The 17,587-nt window shown below is 40.0% G+C and overlaps 1 protein-coding gene across 4 annotated transcripts in view; it reads left to right on the top strand.

Moving 5' to 3' along the window:
• The window catches only part of PIGU (phosphatidylinositol glycan anchor biosynthesis class U), a 94,839-nt gene that overhangs the window by 28,587 nt on the left and 48,665 nt on the right, over positions 1-17,587 (top strand). For all 4 annotated transcript variants that reach the window (XM_072800696.1, XM_072800695.1, XM_072800697.1 and 1 more), the window contains exons 4-6: positions 47-109; positions 6,044-6,153; positions 8,338-8,438. In XM_072800696.1, coding sequence (XP_072656797.1) covers positions 47-109; positions 6,044-6,153; positions 8,338-8,438 — 274 coding nt within the window. The remainder of the gene's footprint in view (positions 1-46; positions 110-6,043; positions 6,154-8,337; positions 8,439-17,587) is intronic.

The raw sequence follows: 17,587 nt of genomic DNA, 5'->3' as shown, positions 1-17,587 counted from the left end.
GGCAGCATTCCATCACTCCTACACTATTATTTCTTTCTCTTGACAGATAACTGATGCACTCACTGCCATTGCCCTGTATTTTGCAATCCAAGACTTCAATAAAGTTGTGGTAAGTAGTCTGTGGGTGAGACAAAACTGGAGTTTTTGGTAGTCTTCTGGCCTTTGTGATTACAAAGAATCAAAGGTCATGTATTTAAGGATCCACTGTTTAAAAATACTAAGAAGTGGAAGAGAGGCTTCTGGCCTGAAAGCCAGCCCTGGAATGGCCAAAACAAAGCAATGAAACAGCTTTATTAACAGATACAGAAAGGTCAGTTTAATTTATGTAGCTTAATATCCATTTACCTGTGCAAGTTCAATTCGGGAGCAGTATTGAACTACAATTCTATTAATGAGGACCCTTAAAAATCTTCCTTTCATGAATGCAGCTTTTAACTGACAGCGTTATGTCTCTGAGGTAAAATTGGATTCCCAATGTAGTTTTTTTTTCCCTGCAAAGAGCAATCTTATTTGGAAAATTTGGCATGTAGTAAATGCCTGTAGAAAGTATTGATGTAAACTTTAGTCTTAATCCATTTTTGGTAGCCAAGGGAAATGGCATATTGTGACCATTTTCGTTTTCCTGGGTTCTAAGAGAGTTAACAGGTTAACCATATGTACTATCCATGTAGTTATTTTAAAAATTGGCTGCAGTCCTCCTTGATTAGCTAGGAGCCACTGAGAGGATTTAGACTGGAGTAAGAGAAGGCTGTATCACATTGGTGTTGTCTGTTTATTGTTCATTTTCACTTCTGTTACCAAGTCATTGAACCAGAAGTAGCAGTCTGCATTTCTGTGGCACTGGTCATTAGTAACAAAGCTGGTGAATTCTAGAATTGCGGACTTCGAAAAGATTTATAAGATATCTAGATTAGCAATTCTTAACTCGGTGTCCATTTAAGATTTAATAGGTCTATAAACCCTTGAAGTAGGGACACCTGGCTGGCTCAGTCAGTAGAGCTTGTGACTATTCATATAAGGGTTGTGAGTTCAGGCCCTGCAGTGGGTGTAGAAAAATAGTTAAAAAAAAACCCAAAACATTACATTTTAGAGACATCACTAAGACCCAGGGAGTGTACATCTTAAACCAGTGGAGTATTTGGGACAACATAGATAAACCTGAGGGCATTATGCAAACTGAAATAAATTAGACAAAGACAAAAACTGTATGACTTTTTTACATGTGGAATCTTAAAAGGTCAGCCTTGGGGGGGGGGATACCTGGGGGTTGCAGTCGATTAGGGATCTGGTTCCCAGTATTGGCTCAGGTCCTGATCTCAAGGTCGTGAGATCAAGCCCTGTGTCGGCCCACTCTCAGCACAGAGTCTGCTGAAGACTCTCTCCTCTGTCCCCTACCTCACTTTTTAAAATAAATCTTTTTTTTTTTTTTTTTTTAAGTCAAACTGGGGAGCCTGACTGGCTTGGTTAGTAGAGTATGCAACTCTTGATCTTGGGGTCATGAGTTCAAGTCCCACATTGAGTGTACAGTTTATGAGTCAAACTCATAGAAACAGAGTAGATTGGTGGTTGCCAGAGAGTGGGTTTGGGGGTGGGGGAATTGAGAAGATGTCAGTCAAAAGGTACAAACTTCCAGCTGTAAGAAGAGTAAGTTCTAGAGATCTAATGTGTAGCATGATGACTATAGTTAATATTGTATACTTGAAAGTTGCTATAAGAGTATATCTTAAGGGTGCCTGGGTGGCTTGGTTAAGCTTCAGCGTTTCGGCTCTGGTCATGGTCTCCTCATAAGCTAAGACATGCAGAGATAAATTAGCTCCACCTTGGAGATTTTGTTTTTAATTCAAAAATTTCTATTGAAATATGCATATGGAAAAGCAGACAGCATCTGTATATAAGGTGATTAATGATTACAGAGACAGTGCACCCAAGTAATACACCTTTTATTTTTAATTTTTTATTTTTTTAAGATTTTATTTATTTATTCATGAGAGACACAGAGGCAGAGACATAGGCAGAGGAAGGAGAAGCAGGCTCTATGCGGGAGCCCAACGCGGGACTCGATCCCAGAACTCCAGGACCGTGTCCTGAGCTGAAAGCAGGCAGACACTCAACCGCTGAGCCACCCAGGCGTCCTGGTACTATACCTTTTAGGCCACTTTTAACCTCTCTTGTGATAGCTTTAAATCTCATCATTGTCAGGGCACCTGGGTGGCTCAGTCAGTTAAGCATCTGCCTTTGGTTCAGGTCATGATCCCAGGGGTCCTGGGATAAAGTCCTGCATTGGGCTCCCAACTCAGTGGGGGAGTATGCTTCTCCCTCTATCCCCTGTTCATGCTCTCTCACACTCTCTCTCTTAAATAAAATCTTAAAAAATAATAATAATAATCTCATCATTGTCAAGGCTGCTGAATATATCTGGAAATATTTATCTTTGAATTTTAAATGGTACTTCTTAACCTCACATATTTTTATACTTTTAATATTTTATTGGTGTGCATGTGTGTGCTCATTTTTCCTTAGACTTTTAGTCATTTTTCTATCTCTGATACAGTGGGGATTTTTTTTTTTTTTTTTTTTTTTTACAGTGGGGATTTTTAAAAAGGATTTTTGCTGTTCTTTGGGGAGCTGAGTCAATATTGGGCCTGTGAGGCCAGGCATGATGGGGGCTTTGCTGGTGAGATTGGGGCAGACAAAAAGAGACATAGCAGAAAATCTGGGGAATGCTGACTTGACTGCCCTTCTCTCCTGCAGACTCTTCTTTCATAAAATCTGTTTCAAAGTATTTGTGGAAGATTGGAGTTACAAGGAAGTACTTTTCTTTAGTTGTTGGTACAGTGTCACTTCTGCCTTGGATCTGCACGTGCCTGTTGAGCTGTCCCCATCTCCTCCTGTAGTCGTGCTGGCTGGCTTCCAGCCTGCGGAATGGATATGCATTCCCACCTGTCTCTCTGGCTGCTCCTGGACGAACTCCCTGTTTCCTTCCAACAGCCTTCTCTATGGGTCTCACTCCGTCCAGGTGGCCTTCGTTCTGCAGGAACTCCAGAACCCTTAACTAGCAGGGACTCCTTTCTCTACCACTGCTGCAGCTGTCTCACTAAGTGCTTTGTCTACCCAGCCAGCCCCCTCCTCTCTGATAAAAGCACTTTCGTTTATGTATTGTTTTTTTAATTAAACAACCTCGCCTGTGAATGGTAGCATAACTCTTAATGATGATAATTCACTGTTTAACCTGAACTCTCAGAGATGATCAAAGGGAGTTTTTTGGAGTTTGTTCAGGTGTTTTGATTAAGCCTCTATTTAAATCTGTGCAAGAAGTCTGGGCTTACCTGTATTCCTGTGATAATGCCTCAATTTTCTTTTGAACTGAAAGATGAATCTTTAAAATTTTATTTAAAAATTTCCATTGGGGATCCCTGGGTGGCGCAGCGGTTTAGCGCCTGCCTTTGGCCCAGGGCGCGATCCTGGAGACCCGGGATCGAATCCCACATCGGGCTCCCAGTGCATGGAGCCTGCTTCTCCCTCTGCCTGTGCCTCTGCCTCTCTCTCTCTGTGTCTCTATGAGTAAATAAATAAAATTAAAAAAAAAAAAGAATGCTGTTAAATGTCAGAATATCTTTCTTAAAAAAAAATAAAAATAAAAATAAAAAAAATAAAAAATAAAAATTTCCATTGAAAAATTCTGAAATACCAAAGACATGCAAAAATATGGAAAGAATAATACATACTGTGAACTTATTTCAGCCTAAAAATAAAACATTACATAGGGCAGCTGGGTGGTTCAGTTGGTTGAGTGTCCAGCTCTTGTTTCAGCTTAGGTCATGATCTTGGGGTCATGGGATCAAGCCCTGTGTTGAGCTCTGCGCTCAGCGGGGAGTCTGCTGGAGATTCTCTCCCTCTCCCTCTGCCTCTCTCCTCAATTGTGCTCTCTCTCTCTCTCTCTCTCTAAAATAAATAAATAAAATAAAAAATAAATAAAACATTACACATATACTTACATCTGAGACTTTCATCTCCTTGTTCTTCCTCTCACCAGTTACCACTGTTGTGGATTTAGTGTTTATCATTCCCCCACACAGCCTTAACTCTTGCTACTTTTGTATATATCCTTAAATAACATGTAGTATTTTGCATGCTTTTAACTTCGTGTAAGTGATACAAATGCAGTATGTATTTGCAGTATGTATGCAGTCCATATGTGCCTTTTTCATCATTAAATCTTTAATCATGCACAGATAGTTAAGCACCTGCTACTCTGGCTCCTCTGCAGTACTCTGTTTTATAATTGGTTGCAGTACTCTTGAAATAAGATTCTCTCACCATTAATTCAGCAAAACTACCCATTCTGGGTTCAGAGGCCTTTTCTGTCCATAGTTTGACCCATGTTTGCTTATAGGGTTGCTTATAGGTAACTTTTTTTCATTCTGGAGCACACCCATGAACTTGTTGGGACACACCAGGGGAAGGCAAGAGCTTTCACCCCCATATCACTCCCACCCCCATCTCACTCCCTCTAGACTATCCAGCTGCCGAGCCACGCCCAGCCCTCCTCCTCCTCCTCTTCATCATGGCTATTCCCCCACTTCCTCTGTGGAAGTGAAAAATTTGAAACAGGAGAGCTTGGAAGAAACCCCCGGATACTGTGACATTCAGGGGATCATTTCACATTGTATGAAAATATTTCACTTTACTGATGGAACTTTGGAGTCCTTAGGCCACTCATAATAACTTTTTTTTTTTTTTAAGATTTTATTTGAGGGATCCCTGGGTGGCGCAGTGGTTTGGCGCCTGCCTTTGGCCCAGGGCGCGATCCTGGTAGACCCGGGATCGAATCCCACATCAGGCTCCCGGTGCAGGGAGCCTGCTTCTCCCTCTGCCTGTGTCTCTGCGCCTCTCTCTCTCTGTGACTATCATAAATAAATAAAAATTTAAAAAAAAAAAAAAAAAAAGATTTTATTTGAGGGACGCCTGGGTGGCTCAGTGGTTGAGCACCTGCCTTTGGCTCAGGTTGTGATCCTGGAGTCCTGGGATTGAGTCCCACACTGGGCTCCCTGCATGGAGCCTGCTTCTCCTTCTGCCTGTGTCTCTGCCTCTCTCCCTCTCTGTGTCTCTCATGAATAAATAAATAAAATCTTAAAAAAGAAATAAGATTTTTTTTTTTTTTATGATAGTCACAGAGAGAGAGAGAGAGAGAGAGGCAGAGACACAGGCAGATGGAGAAGCAGGCTCCATGCACCGGGAGCCCGACGTGGGATTCAATCCCGGGTCTCCAGGATCGCGCCCTGGGCCAAAGGCAGGCGCCAAACCGCTGCGCCACCCAGGGATCCCAAGAAATAAGATTTTATTTAAGAGAGATAGCATGAGCAGGGAGAGGGTGGGGGTAGGAAAAAGCAGATTCCTCACTGAGTAATGAGCCTGAGGCTGGGCTCTGTGATGTGGGGCTCGATCCTGGTACCCTGGGATCATGACCTAAGCCAAAGGCGGATGCTTAACGGACTGAGCCACCCAGTTGCCCTAAAGATAACTGTTCAGAATGGCTGAGAACATTGCTTTGCCACTAATTCATCCAGCCATTCAATAGATATTTGTTGCTTGCTCGCTGTGCCAGGTACTGGCAAATATAAACATTGTTGTGCTCTCATGGAACTCATAGTCAGTGAGGGAGACAGATATTAGATAAATAAAAAAGTTGTAACCATGAACAATACTATGGAAGAATGTGTAATAGGGAGATTTTACCTACTTGAGGGTGAGGGTGCCTTCCTGAGGAAGAAATGATTTAACTGAGATCTAAAGATGATGTGGGACATAACTAGGGAAAGAGAGGTGGTTGTTCCAGGTCAAATGCAAAGGCCTGGGAACATGAGGGTTATGGCATGTTCATGGTGCCTGAACCCAGAAAGTGAGAGGTGAGAGGAGAGGTGGTTATGAGATGAGCCTGGGGAGGTAGGGCCAGACCAGGTGGGGCCATTCAGGCCATGGAAGGGCTACTGTCTTTATTCTAAAAGCAATGGGAAGTAATGTGTTTTGTCATTTTTTTTTCCAGTTTAAAAAGCAGAAACTCCTCCTAGAACTAGACCAGTATGCCCCAGATGTGGCCGAACTCATCCGAACCCCTATGGAAATGCGTTACATCCCTCTGAAAGTGGCCCTGTTGTAAGTATTCTTTGACAAAACAGGGCTTAGTGCCAACAAATGCAAGGAAAAATCTGATGAGACTTTCTCATGTTGTTTGTTGTATTTTTGGAGATTTGCAGTCTTAGTCATCAAGTACTTGCTGTGGTTCTGTTGCACAACTGGGGTGCTGGCCAGCAAAAGAGACAGAGCCATTCTGTCTCTGTTGGGACAAAGCCTCACACAGGGACATGCACAATCAACCCCTCACAAATGCCTTTTCACTGTATGCTGATCTAGGCTCCAGCCAACTTGTAACCAGTGTTTCTTTAAATAAATAAATAAATAAATAAAAGAGTTCTTTAATTGTATACATGGATTGAATAAAATTCTGATCTTTATGTGGCCATTATATTGAGCAGCTCCTATATTTCATGTACAGTTAGTTCTCCATTTGTAGTGTAGAAAAACATAGCCAAACAGAGCTATCCCAGCTGGGTGACCAGTATGGAAGAGTGAAACTTACTGAAGCTCTGTAAAAGAATTCTTTGGGAGTGCTCAGGGCTTCCAGTAAATTTAGTTCTTTCAGGTTATTCCCATTTGTATTCTGGAGATAGGCAAATATGAATAATTATTCAGTCAGCTAATAGTCACTGAATATTAATACTATGCTTGCTTCTAGAGATATACCGTAAACAAGACAGACAAGTTTCCTTATGGAAAAACCTGACTTTAGACCTTCAGAATTAAAAGGGGCCTTGTGAGGACAGTTTATTCAACCCTCTGCTTTGTGTTGAATCTCCTATTCAGTATTCCAAATAGGTGGCTGTGCAGCTGCTTCTTGAACATCACCTGCTATTTAGAAATGGCTTTTTCCCCCTCTCCCAACCAAACAACTTTCATACCTATGTATTTCAGAAATATTGGCAAGAACTACCTAAGAGAACTAGAGGCTTAGTAACTTTATGAATCCTTTATGGACTCATATATCTCCTGGGGATACTTTTATAATAGCAGCCATTTCTTTAAAGGTTGTGTAACAAGCCTATCTGTAATTGTTGAAAAGAAAACAGTTTCTGGGCTTTTGGCTTTAGAACTGCTAATCTTACAGCACTGGGAGGTATTGGATTTAAGGTCTTTATTGGTGAATAAGAATTATAATCTCCCCGTGAGACATTGGTATGTTTCTTCCTATCTAATAATCAGAATTATGTAACTGGTCTCCCTTTCACTCTGCCAGGAAACTCAGAGCCAGATTTGAAGCTGATTATTCAGTGCTGTAGAAGACACATCTGGTCTTTTTTACCCTGGCCCTTATTTTATTTCTTTTTCTATTGACATTTTTTCTTGGTCTCAGTTTTTTATTTCTATTTCTACTTTGCTATTAGTTTTTATTATCTGTCCTCATTTGAGCTGCCTCAAATCTTTTGTGGAAACAGGATAGAAATAAATAAAATAATCCATTATAACTATCTAACATTTCCCTAATCAGCATTTTAAATTCATTTCTAAATCCATTCCTTTCCACCTCAGGAAAAGACTGGATTTTTCAGCGTAAATCCTTCTCAGCGGAAGTTCAAGATGTCCTGTGAAGTTCTGTGGCAACCAGCTTATTGAATTCAGCAGATACTTACCCTGTCCTTAGGGTCTGGCTTGGTGGATACAGCTTGATTACCAAGAGGACTAACCCCAACCTGCTTTGACCTCTTGGAGAAAGGGTTGGGTGGGTAGCCTGCATCAGAGCTTAGGATCCTGATTGAGGAAAAATTACTTTACTGGTTTTTAAAGACAAGTAACCATTCCTAAAATACAAGACTCTTTGGGAATCAGTAAAATTTTACCATTTATGAGCTCTTAAGTAATAGGAAAAAACATAGGCTTTAGAGCCAGAAAGTCCTGATTTTTTAATGTATTTATTAGCTTGTGAAACCTTGGGCAAGTTCCTTAACCACCGAGTCTCAGTTTTTCCATTAGAGGAATGGTGCTGCTAGTTTACTGGATCTCTGTGATGATATACCACAGAGTACAGAATAGGCAGTGAATGTTCAGCGTCTTGTACTCATTGGTCCCAACTCCATTTCATTCTTTTAAGAGAACTCATTTCTAAAAAGTTGCCTTCCCTTGAGTATGGTTTTAGTAAATTTCTTGAATTGCCTGCTGGTGGTGGCCAGGACTCCCTGGTCCTTTGATTTGGATTACTAATGCCAACATTTATGTTTTTCCCAGCTATCTCTTAAATCCCTACACGGTCTTGTCTTGTGTTGCCAAGTCCACCTGCGCCATCAACAACACTCTCATTGCTTTCTTCATTTTGACCACAATAAAAGGTAAGGTCCCAAAGGAAAGTGCAAAGGTCAGTCCCTGATTTGTGCAGAGTTTTATAATACTTCTTCTGTGGATTTAAAAAAAAAAACAATATGACATTTAAGAATTTTTTTTTAATTACGCAAGTAATACAAGATTATTATAGGAAATTTAGATAAGCTAAGAGAAAAAATTAAAAGATGCTGAAATTCTACTACTCAGAGAGTTATTGTTAACACAGTTGTAAAGAAACAATGGGGTGCCTGTCTGGCTTGGTTGGAAGAACATACAACTCTTGATCTTGGGGTGGTGAGTTCAAGCCCCACGTTGGGTGTAGAGATTATTTTAAATAAATAAGTAGGGCAGCCCCGGTGGCGCAGCGGTTTAGCGCCGCCTGCAGCCCAGGGCGTGATCTGGAGACCCTGGATCGAGTCCCACGTCAGGCTCTCTGCATGGAGCCTGCTTCTCCCTCTGCCTGTGTCTCTGCCTCTCTCTCTCTCTGCATCTCTATGAATAAATAAATAAAATCTTAAAAATAAATAAATAAGTAAATAATTAACTAATTAACTAAGTTTAAAAAATAAAAAACTGGGAAAAGGCTTATAATGAGAATAACAGTCTCTGCCTCTCTTCCCATCCCTAGTTCAACTTCGAAAGAACTCCTTTCTGGCTTTGCTGGTATTTGCTTCCATATATTTTTTTAAAGATTTTATTTATTTATTTATTTGAGAGAGAATGATAGAGCACAAGCAGTGGGGAGGGGAAGAGGGAGGACAAGTAGGCTCCCTCTGAGCAGGGAGCCCCATGAGAGGCTTGATCATAGGATCATGATCTGAGCTGAAGACAGAAACTTAACTGACTAAGCCATTCAGCCGCCCATATTTCTGAGTGAGATCTCATATTGCTATTTCATGAATTATAAATTTTAGATATTATCTATTGCATTCCCCTTATGGGAGATAAAGATTCAGCTCTTTTGTATTATCACTTCCCCTTTGCCTTATTTTCTTAGAGAAGTTATATCACAGGTTTGATTAAATCAGTAGTCAGTACCTGTATATTATGACTGTATTATTTACTGCTGGGCAAAGTAGTAACATGATTACTTTTTCTTTATTTTTTTTTTGTTTGTTTTTACTTAACTCCTTTTGTAACAATCCTTATTTTTCCCCTAGTTCTAGACCTATCAAGTGCCAAATAGTTTTTTAAAAATGTTTAAATACATCAATAGTCTACTAGTTCCATTATTTTTCTGAAGACCTCTCACACATCCTCCATCTTGTCCCAGTCTGTCCTCACTGTTTTCTGGGTCTGCTGCAGAGCTATCATACTGGGACTTTCCTTTATCATTATTCCGTGTTATCCTTCTTTCCTGTATTCCTTCTCTCCTTCATTGATTTTTCCCCCTCTGTTTTGCTAAAGTATATCCTCTAGTAGTTTCCTAAGAAAGGGTATATGGGGATCCCTGGGTGGCGCAGCGGTTTGGCGCCTGCCTTTGGCCCAGGGCGCGATCCTGGAGACCCGGGATCGAATCCCACATCGGGCTCCCGGTGCATGGAGCCTGCTTCTCCCTCGGCCTGTGTCTCTGCCTCTCTCTCTCTCTTTCTCTGTGACTATCATAGATAAATAAAAATTGAAGAAAGGGTATATGAAGGGCACCTGAGTGGCTTCATCAGTGGAGTGTGTGACTTTTGATCTTGGGGTTGTAAGTTTGAGCCCCATATTGGGTATAGAGATTACTTAAAAATAAAAATCATTTAAAAAAGGGTGTATGAAAAAAAAAAAAGGGTGTATGAGATACATATTTTGAGTCATTTTCGTCTGAAAATGTCTTTATTTTAGTTTGGCAGCAAATTAATAGTTGGGGCAAGTATAGAATTTTAGACTGGAAAAACTTTTCCTTCAGAATTTTGAAGACATTACTTCACTGTCTTCTAGCATCCTGGTTGCTATTAAGCAGTTTGATGCCATTAAATGTAATCTAATGTTTTCTAAAAGATTTGGGATCTTTTTATCCTCAGTGTTTTGAAATTTTATGATGCCATGTCTTTTTTTTTTTTTTATGATTTTATTTATTTCTTCATGAGAGATACACAGAGAGAGGTAGAAACGTGAGCAGAGGGAGAAGTAGGTTCCCTATGGGGAGCCTGATGCAGGACTCCATCCCAGGACCCTGGAATCACGACCTGACGAAGGTAGACACTCAACCACTGAGCCACCCAGGTGCCCCTATGATGCCATGTCTTAACATGAGCCTTTTTCCATTTATTATGCTAGACACTTGGTAGGCCCTTTCAGTTTAGACACCAGTGTCCTTTAGTTCTTGAAGATATTCTTGTACTATTTTTCAAATTCTCTCCTGTTTTCTCTGTCCTCTTGTTTAAGGACATCTATTGGATATTGGCCTTTCTTGACTGGTCTAATCTGCATATTTTATTTTCGTGGGATTTTTCCGTCTTTTTCAGTGACTTCCTCTTACTTTTGCTGGGACATGTCTATGTTTTTATCTTTCAACTCTTCTATTGAATTTAAAAATTTAAAAATATTTATATATTTTAAGTGTTTTTATTTTTTTATATTTGTTTTTAAATTAAATTCTACACCCAGTGTGGGATTCGAACTCACAACCCCGAGATCAAGAGTTGCATGCACTACTGACTGAGCCAGCCAGGCACCCCTAATTTTCTAATCATATTTTAAAGTTCTTTTTTCATCTCCAGTTGTTTCTTTGAAGTGTCCTGTTAATTATTTTTAATTAAAAGATTGTATTTATTTATTCATGAGAGACACACAGAAAGGCAGAGACACAAGCAGAGGAAGAGGCAGGCTCCTCATGGGGAGCCTGATGTGGGATTCAGTCCTAGGACTGAAGGCAGATACTCAACCGCTGAGCCACCCAGGCGTCTCATGTCCTGTTATTATTTTACCACCACAGTATCCTCTCTTATCTCTCTGAATTTTTGTTGTTGTTTTTAGTTTCCATTAGTTCTATACATAGTCCCTTTGTCTTCCTGGTCCCCCCTCCCCCAACCTTTTTCTTTTCCTGTTTGATTTGGGCTCTTTTCACATTATTTATGATGATCCCTGGCTGGCAGTCTGTTATTTAAAACTGGCACTAATATGTTCATTTGAGACCCTGTGAATGGGCAGAATCAGTCTCACTGTAAGGATCTCAGGCAGTGTGCTGGCCTTTTTTTCTTGTAGGTATCCCTAAATGTCATCATTTTTAGGTTTTCTTTTTCTCTGAAATGATTTTTTTCCAAAGAGGAATCCTTCAATGTCCTGCCTAAGAGTAACCAAGATGGAGTTTTGGTGGGATGGGGGGTTCATGTGACCAACTGCTAGAGTTGAGAGAGCAAGAATGGGGGATGGATGTGGTAGATTGCAATAGAGAGAGTTTATGTAATCTCATTACTTTTCAGCCCACACTTTCCCTCAGCTCATTACTATGCATAGTATCCTCTAGACCTGTGCCTCTTTAGTGAGTGTTCTCTAGAACTGTAGTCTTGAGGGGTAGAGAAGGTGGAAAGATGGTGTATGTAGGGGTAGTCACCTGGCTGCACATAGATGAGATGTGACCCGGGGTTCTTACTAGTCTGTATATAAACTTTCAGCTTGATTTCCATCTCTGTACTCCCACTTTCCATAGTACCTGATGCCTTCAAGGTGCTGAGTTTCTTAGAAACTAGCACTGTAGGGGGTGAGTTGCCCCAGTATTTTTTTTCTTTTTTTTTCTTTTTTATTTATTTATTTTTTTTGCCCCAGTATTTATTGCTGCTCCTCTCTGCAGGCCATTAAACTGTAATTTCTTCCATGTTGCTCAGTCACTTTTCCCTCTTCCATCTGCTTTATGTTTCCTCTATTGTATTAAACTTTATTTTGCTATAATCTCCTCTCCTTTGTTGTTTAAGACAAATTTTATTCCTTTATTGTCATTTTAGTGAGGTTTTTGGAGGCAGAGAAGATATGCATGTGATCAATTATCTATGGTTTTTAACTGGGAGTCTAGTAGCATTTGGGGTATATATTTTCCAGACTTTTTTCCTCATTTTTCTTTCAGACTTTTAAATATTGTTCTCAATCAACTATTGCCACAAAAATGTCATTTAACAAACTATGCCAAAATTCAGTGGCTTAAAACAACTATAAACTTTTACTTGATTCATATATCTGTAAGTCAGCTAAGGATCAGCTGATCTCGGTTAGACTTGGCTAGGCAGTTTGTTGGTTTCGTTTGGGCTCATTCATGCATCGGTAGCTGGCTATAGCTGGCTAATCTAGGCTGGGCTCTTCTCTACATGTCTGATATCCTCCTGGACCCAGGGACTAAATTAGACATGGTCTTCTCATAATGATAGCAAAGGCACAACTGTGACCAAGCCCAATCGAGCATGCACTTTTAAGTTTCTTGTTGCATCACATGTGCTAACATCCCATGGATCAAAACAACACATGGCTGAGCTCAGGGTGGAGACTTCATCCTGTTCACAATGGGAAGACACTGCAAAGTTATATGACAGAGTCTGGACATAAGGAGGGATGGAGAATTGGGCTCAATAATATAATCGACATATATATCAATAAACATCTAGCCATGTTTAATGGCTGCATCCTATTTCATTGTGTAGAAATGAAATGTGTAGAAATTCTTTAACCAACTTCTGTTAAATACTTAACTAATTTTTCAGTTTTCAGTTATTTAATACTATAATTAATTTTCTATTGTATAGTAATTTCCATACCACATATAGTTATTTTCTTACAGTGAAATCCTGGAAATAGAATTATTGTATCACTGGATGTGTACCCTCATTAGGATTTCTGAAATTTGTTGCTAAATTGCCTTCAAGAATTTTACCAATTTATACTCCCATAAGAAGTATACGAGAGTCTTTATTTTGCTACCTTGTTGCGAATAGTTTGCATACTCAGGAAATGAAGAATCAAAAGTTGTATGCAGAACCTTTTAGGGGAGTTTACATTTTCTTTCTAGGGCAGCATGGGAATGACTTAGGTCTTCATAGACATTGTTTCTCTTGCAGTGGTTGTATAGGTGGCCTTTCTGTAGGCCCTTTTATTTAACTTATCATCATTCAACTTATCATGAGGAGATATTGCATAACCTGAATTTTCTTGTTCTGAAAATGGTGGTCATTTTGTTAGAAACAACTTTGAAATAGTGAAGACTCTTTACTTCGGTGAATACTGCCTGCCTCAGTCCCAGTTTCCAGAGAGTCAGGCTCAGGTAGACCCATTTATCAAGGTGCCTGGCTTTCATTAAAATAATGACTCTAGGGCAGCCCCAGTGGTTCAGTGGTTTAGTGCTGCCTTCAGCCCAGGGTGTGATCCTGGAGGCCTGGGATCAAATCCCGTGTCAGGCTCCCTGCATGGAGCCTGCTTCTCCCTCTGCCTGTGTCTCTGCCTCTCTCTCTCTCTCTCTCTGTCTGTCTCTCTCTCTCTCTCTGTGTCTGTCATGAATAAATAAAATAAAATAAATATAATAATAAAAAAATAAAATAAAATAATAAAATAAAATAAATAAAATAAAATAATAAAATAAATAAAATAAAATAAATAAAATAAAATATGACTGTATGCTGCAGCCTGGCAGAAAGGACTGAGCACCAGCCTTTGGAAATGCTGCCTTTATAATAGCCAAGTGCAGGGGCACCTGGGTGGCTAGGTCAGTTAAGAGTTCAACATTTGAGTTTGGCTCAGGTCATGATCTCTGGGTCCTGGGATCGAGCCCCATCTTGGGCTCCCTGCTCAGAGGTAAGCCTGCTTGAGGATTCTCTTTCTCTTTCTCCCTCTGCCCCCACCCCCCATGGTCGTGCGTTTTTTCTCTCTCTGTCTTAAATAAATAAATAAATAAATAAATAAATAAATAAATAAATAAATAAATAAATCTATCTTTTAAAAAAAATAACTGAATGCAAGGACACCTGGCTGGCACAGTCAGTAGAGCCTGCAACTCTTGCTCTCAGGGTCATGAGTTTGAGCCCCACATTGGGTATAGAGATTACTAAAAAAAATAAATAAACTTAACTAATTCATTAATTAATTTTAAAAAATAGCCAAGTGGAAAGACAGAAGACATAAGCTCTGAAGGTATATGCATTAGGAGTCTCACACAAAAATGTGAAATTTGCCATTTTAAGAAAACGTCTTTTGTATGTATCTTTTTTTTTTTTTAACATTTTATTTATTTATTTATTCATAGAGACAGAGACACAGGCAGAGGGAGAAGCAGACATCATACAGAGAGCCCGACATGGGACTTGATCTGGGGTCCCCAGGATCACGCCTGGGCTGCAGGCGGCGCTAAAACCGCTGCGCCACCGGGGCTGCCCTGTATATAGCCCCGTATATATCTTTAAATCAACGGAAAGGTTTTGTTTTAGGGCAAAAACATGTAAAAAAGTTGTATGTATCTCTTTTGTGGCCACATTGTTTCTGGTTCCACAGAACAAAAATCTTTTTATTATATTGATCCAGATTTCTGTTGGATGAATACAGACGTTTTTTAATGTTATATGCACAGTTTTGTTTTACTTTTTTTTTTTTTCTAAGATTTTGTGTATTTATTAGAGAGAGAGAGAGGACAAACAAGGGGAGTGGCAGGCAGAAGTAGAGGGAGAGGCAGATTCCTCGCTGAGCAGGGAGCCTATCGCAGGGGTCAATCCAGGACCCTGGGATCATGACCGGAACCAAAGGCAGACGTTTAATTGACTGAACCAAGCAGGTGCTCCAATTTTGTTTTACTTTTATCACTTACTTCATGTGAATTGTGTGACACTGATCACTTGTTTGTCAGTTTCTTTAAATCTAAATTTAGGTGTTTTTGTTTGTTTACTTTTAGGAGCAGTTCATGTAAGTAATTGAGATACTTGGTAAGAATAAAAGAAACACAAATGTATAAAATACAAAATGAAAGTCTTTCATCACCCTGTTCTACCTCCACTTCCATTCCTTGGTGTATTTGTTGTAGGGTCCCAGACATTCCCTTTTCTTCGACATTCAAGTTTTTTTCCATTGTTAGCAGCTGTAAACAGAGACCATCACAAATAATAGTCTTTTAAAATCTGTTAAAATATTTGAAGAATTCTGTTTTAATTGGGTCTCTGAACCACTCTAACTCTTTGGGTATATTAATAATCTCTACCAACAGAGTATACAATAAAGTTGGGTCACTTATAAAATCTGCAAGTCAGGGATGCCTGGGTAGCTCAGTGGTTGAGCATCTGCCTTTGGCTCAGGGCATGATCCCGAGGTCCTGGGATTGAGTCCCACATTGGACTCCCTGTGGGGAGCCTGCTTCTCCCTCTGCCTTTGTCTGTCTCTCTCTCTATGTCTCTCACGAATAAATAAAATCTTTGAAAATATAAAATAAATTAATAAAATCTGCAAGTCATTTTTCTATATTTCACATTTGTACCACATAATTAAATTTTAACAAAATTTGTGGGCAGCCCGGGTGGCTCAGCAGTTTAGCACCACCTTCAGCCCAGAGTGTGATCCTGGAGACCTGGGGTCAGGTCCCACATTGGGCTCCCTGCATGGAGTCTCCTGTTCCCTCTGTCTGTGTCTCTGCCTCTCTCTCTCTCTGTCTCTCATGAATAAATAAAATCTTTAAAAAAAATAAAATTTGTAAAGGAATAATTCACTCTTCGTTTAAAGAAGAAAACAGTTGGGGGTGCACTTAGGTGGCTCACTCAGTTAAGTATCTTTCAGCTCAGGTCATGATCCCAGGGTCCTGGGATCCAGTGTGGGAAAGGGCTCCCTGCACAGTGGGGAATCTGCTTCTCCCTCTCTCTCTCTGCCCCTCCCTCCTGCTCTGCTCACTCTCAAATAAATAAGTACAATCTTTTAAAAAAATTAAAACATTGGGCTCCCTGTGAGGAGCCCACTTCTCCCTCTGCCTTTTCTCTGCCCCTCTCTCTGTGTCTCTCATGAATAAATAAATTAAAAAAAATTTTTTTTTAAAAGGGATGCCTGGGTGGCTCAGTGATGGAGTACTTGCCTTAACCTCAGGTCATGATCTCAGGTCTGGGGATTGAGTCCCATATCAGGCTCTCTACAAGGAGCCCACTTCTCCCTCTGCCTATGTCATTGCCCCTCTCTCTGTCTCTCATGAATAAATAAATTTAAAAAAATTTTTAATTAAAAAGAAGAAAACAGTTTGGAGACTTCACAAAGAAGGAATATAAATGACTAAAAAAATATGGAAAAATATTCAACTCCATAGATAATTAATAAAAATAACAGGAATGGCTTATTTTTTTTTCCCTTTCAAATTGGCAAAGATTTTAGAAGATAATTCTCAGTGCTGACAAAGTTGCTGTCAAATAGGCATTCTCCCACATAGTGAGTTGATTTAGAAATTAGTGAAGGCCTCTTGGGAAGCAGTTTGGCAGTAGTCTTAAAATGTTTGTACTTTTGATTTATTCTACTTTCAAGAACCTATCCAAAAACAGTGCAGAAATACAGAAAAAGCTTTATAATACAAAGGCATTAACTGCAGGATTATTTATGACTAGAAAAAATGGATAGTACTTCAAAACAGAAAGAGGCCCTCCTGCCCCTCCCCCCTATTTGCATATGCCTACGCTTGAATGCCTTGAATGCTCGCGCACATGCACATGTGCTCCGTCTATCTCTCTCTCTCTCTTTCTCTCTCTTTCTCTCTCTGGAAAAAAATAAAATCTCAAAATAGAGGAATGGGTATATAAACCATGATTTGCCCACGTGCTTAAAAGTAATTGTAGGGGTGCTTGGGTAGCTCAGTCCATTAAGTGGCTGGCTCTCAATTTTGGCTCAGGTCTCTGTCTCAGGGTCCTGGGAGCAAGCTGCAGGTCAGGCTCTGAGCTCAGCGGGAATCTGCTTGAGGATTCACTCTCCCCCGCTCCCTTTGTCCTTCCCTCACTCACACTCTCACTTTCTCTTTCAAATAAATCTTTTTTTTTTTTAAGATTTTGTTTATTTATTCATGAGAGACACACACACACACACAGAGAAAGAGAGAGGCAGACACAAGCAGAGAGAGAAGCAGGCTCCATGCAAGGAGCCCGATGCAGGACTTGATCCTGGGATTCCAGGATCACACCCGAGCCAAAGGCAGGTGCTCAACTGCAGAGCCACCCAGGCGTCCCATAAATAAATCTTTAAAAAAAAT

This window comes from Canis lupus, chromosome 26 (genome assembly GCF_048164855.1).
Source record: "Canis lupus baileyi chromosome 26, mCanLup2.hap1, whole genome shotgun sequence".
Taxonomy (NCBI): Eukaryota; Metazoa; Chordata; class Mammalia; order Carnivora; family Canidae; genus Canis; species Canis lupus.
Note: the sequence above shows the minus strand (reverse complement) of the source record. Positions and strands in the feature narration are given on the sequence as shown.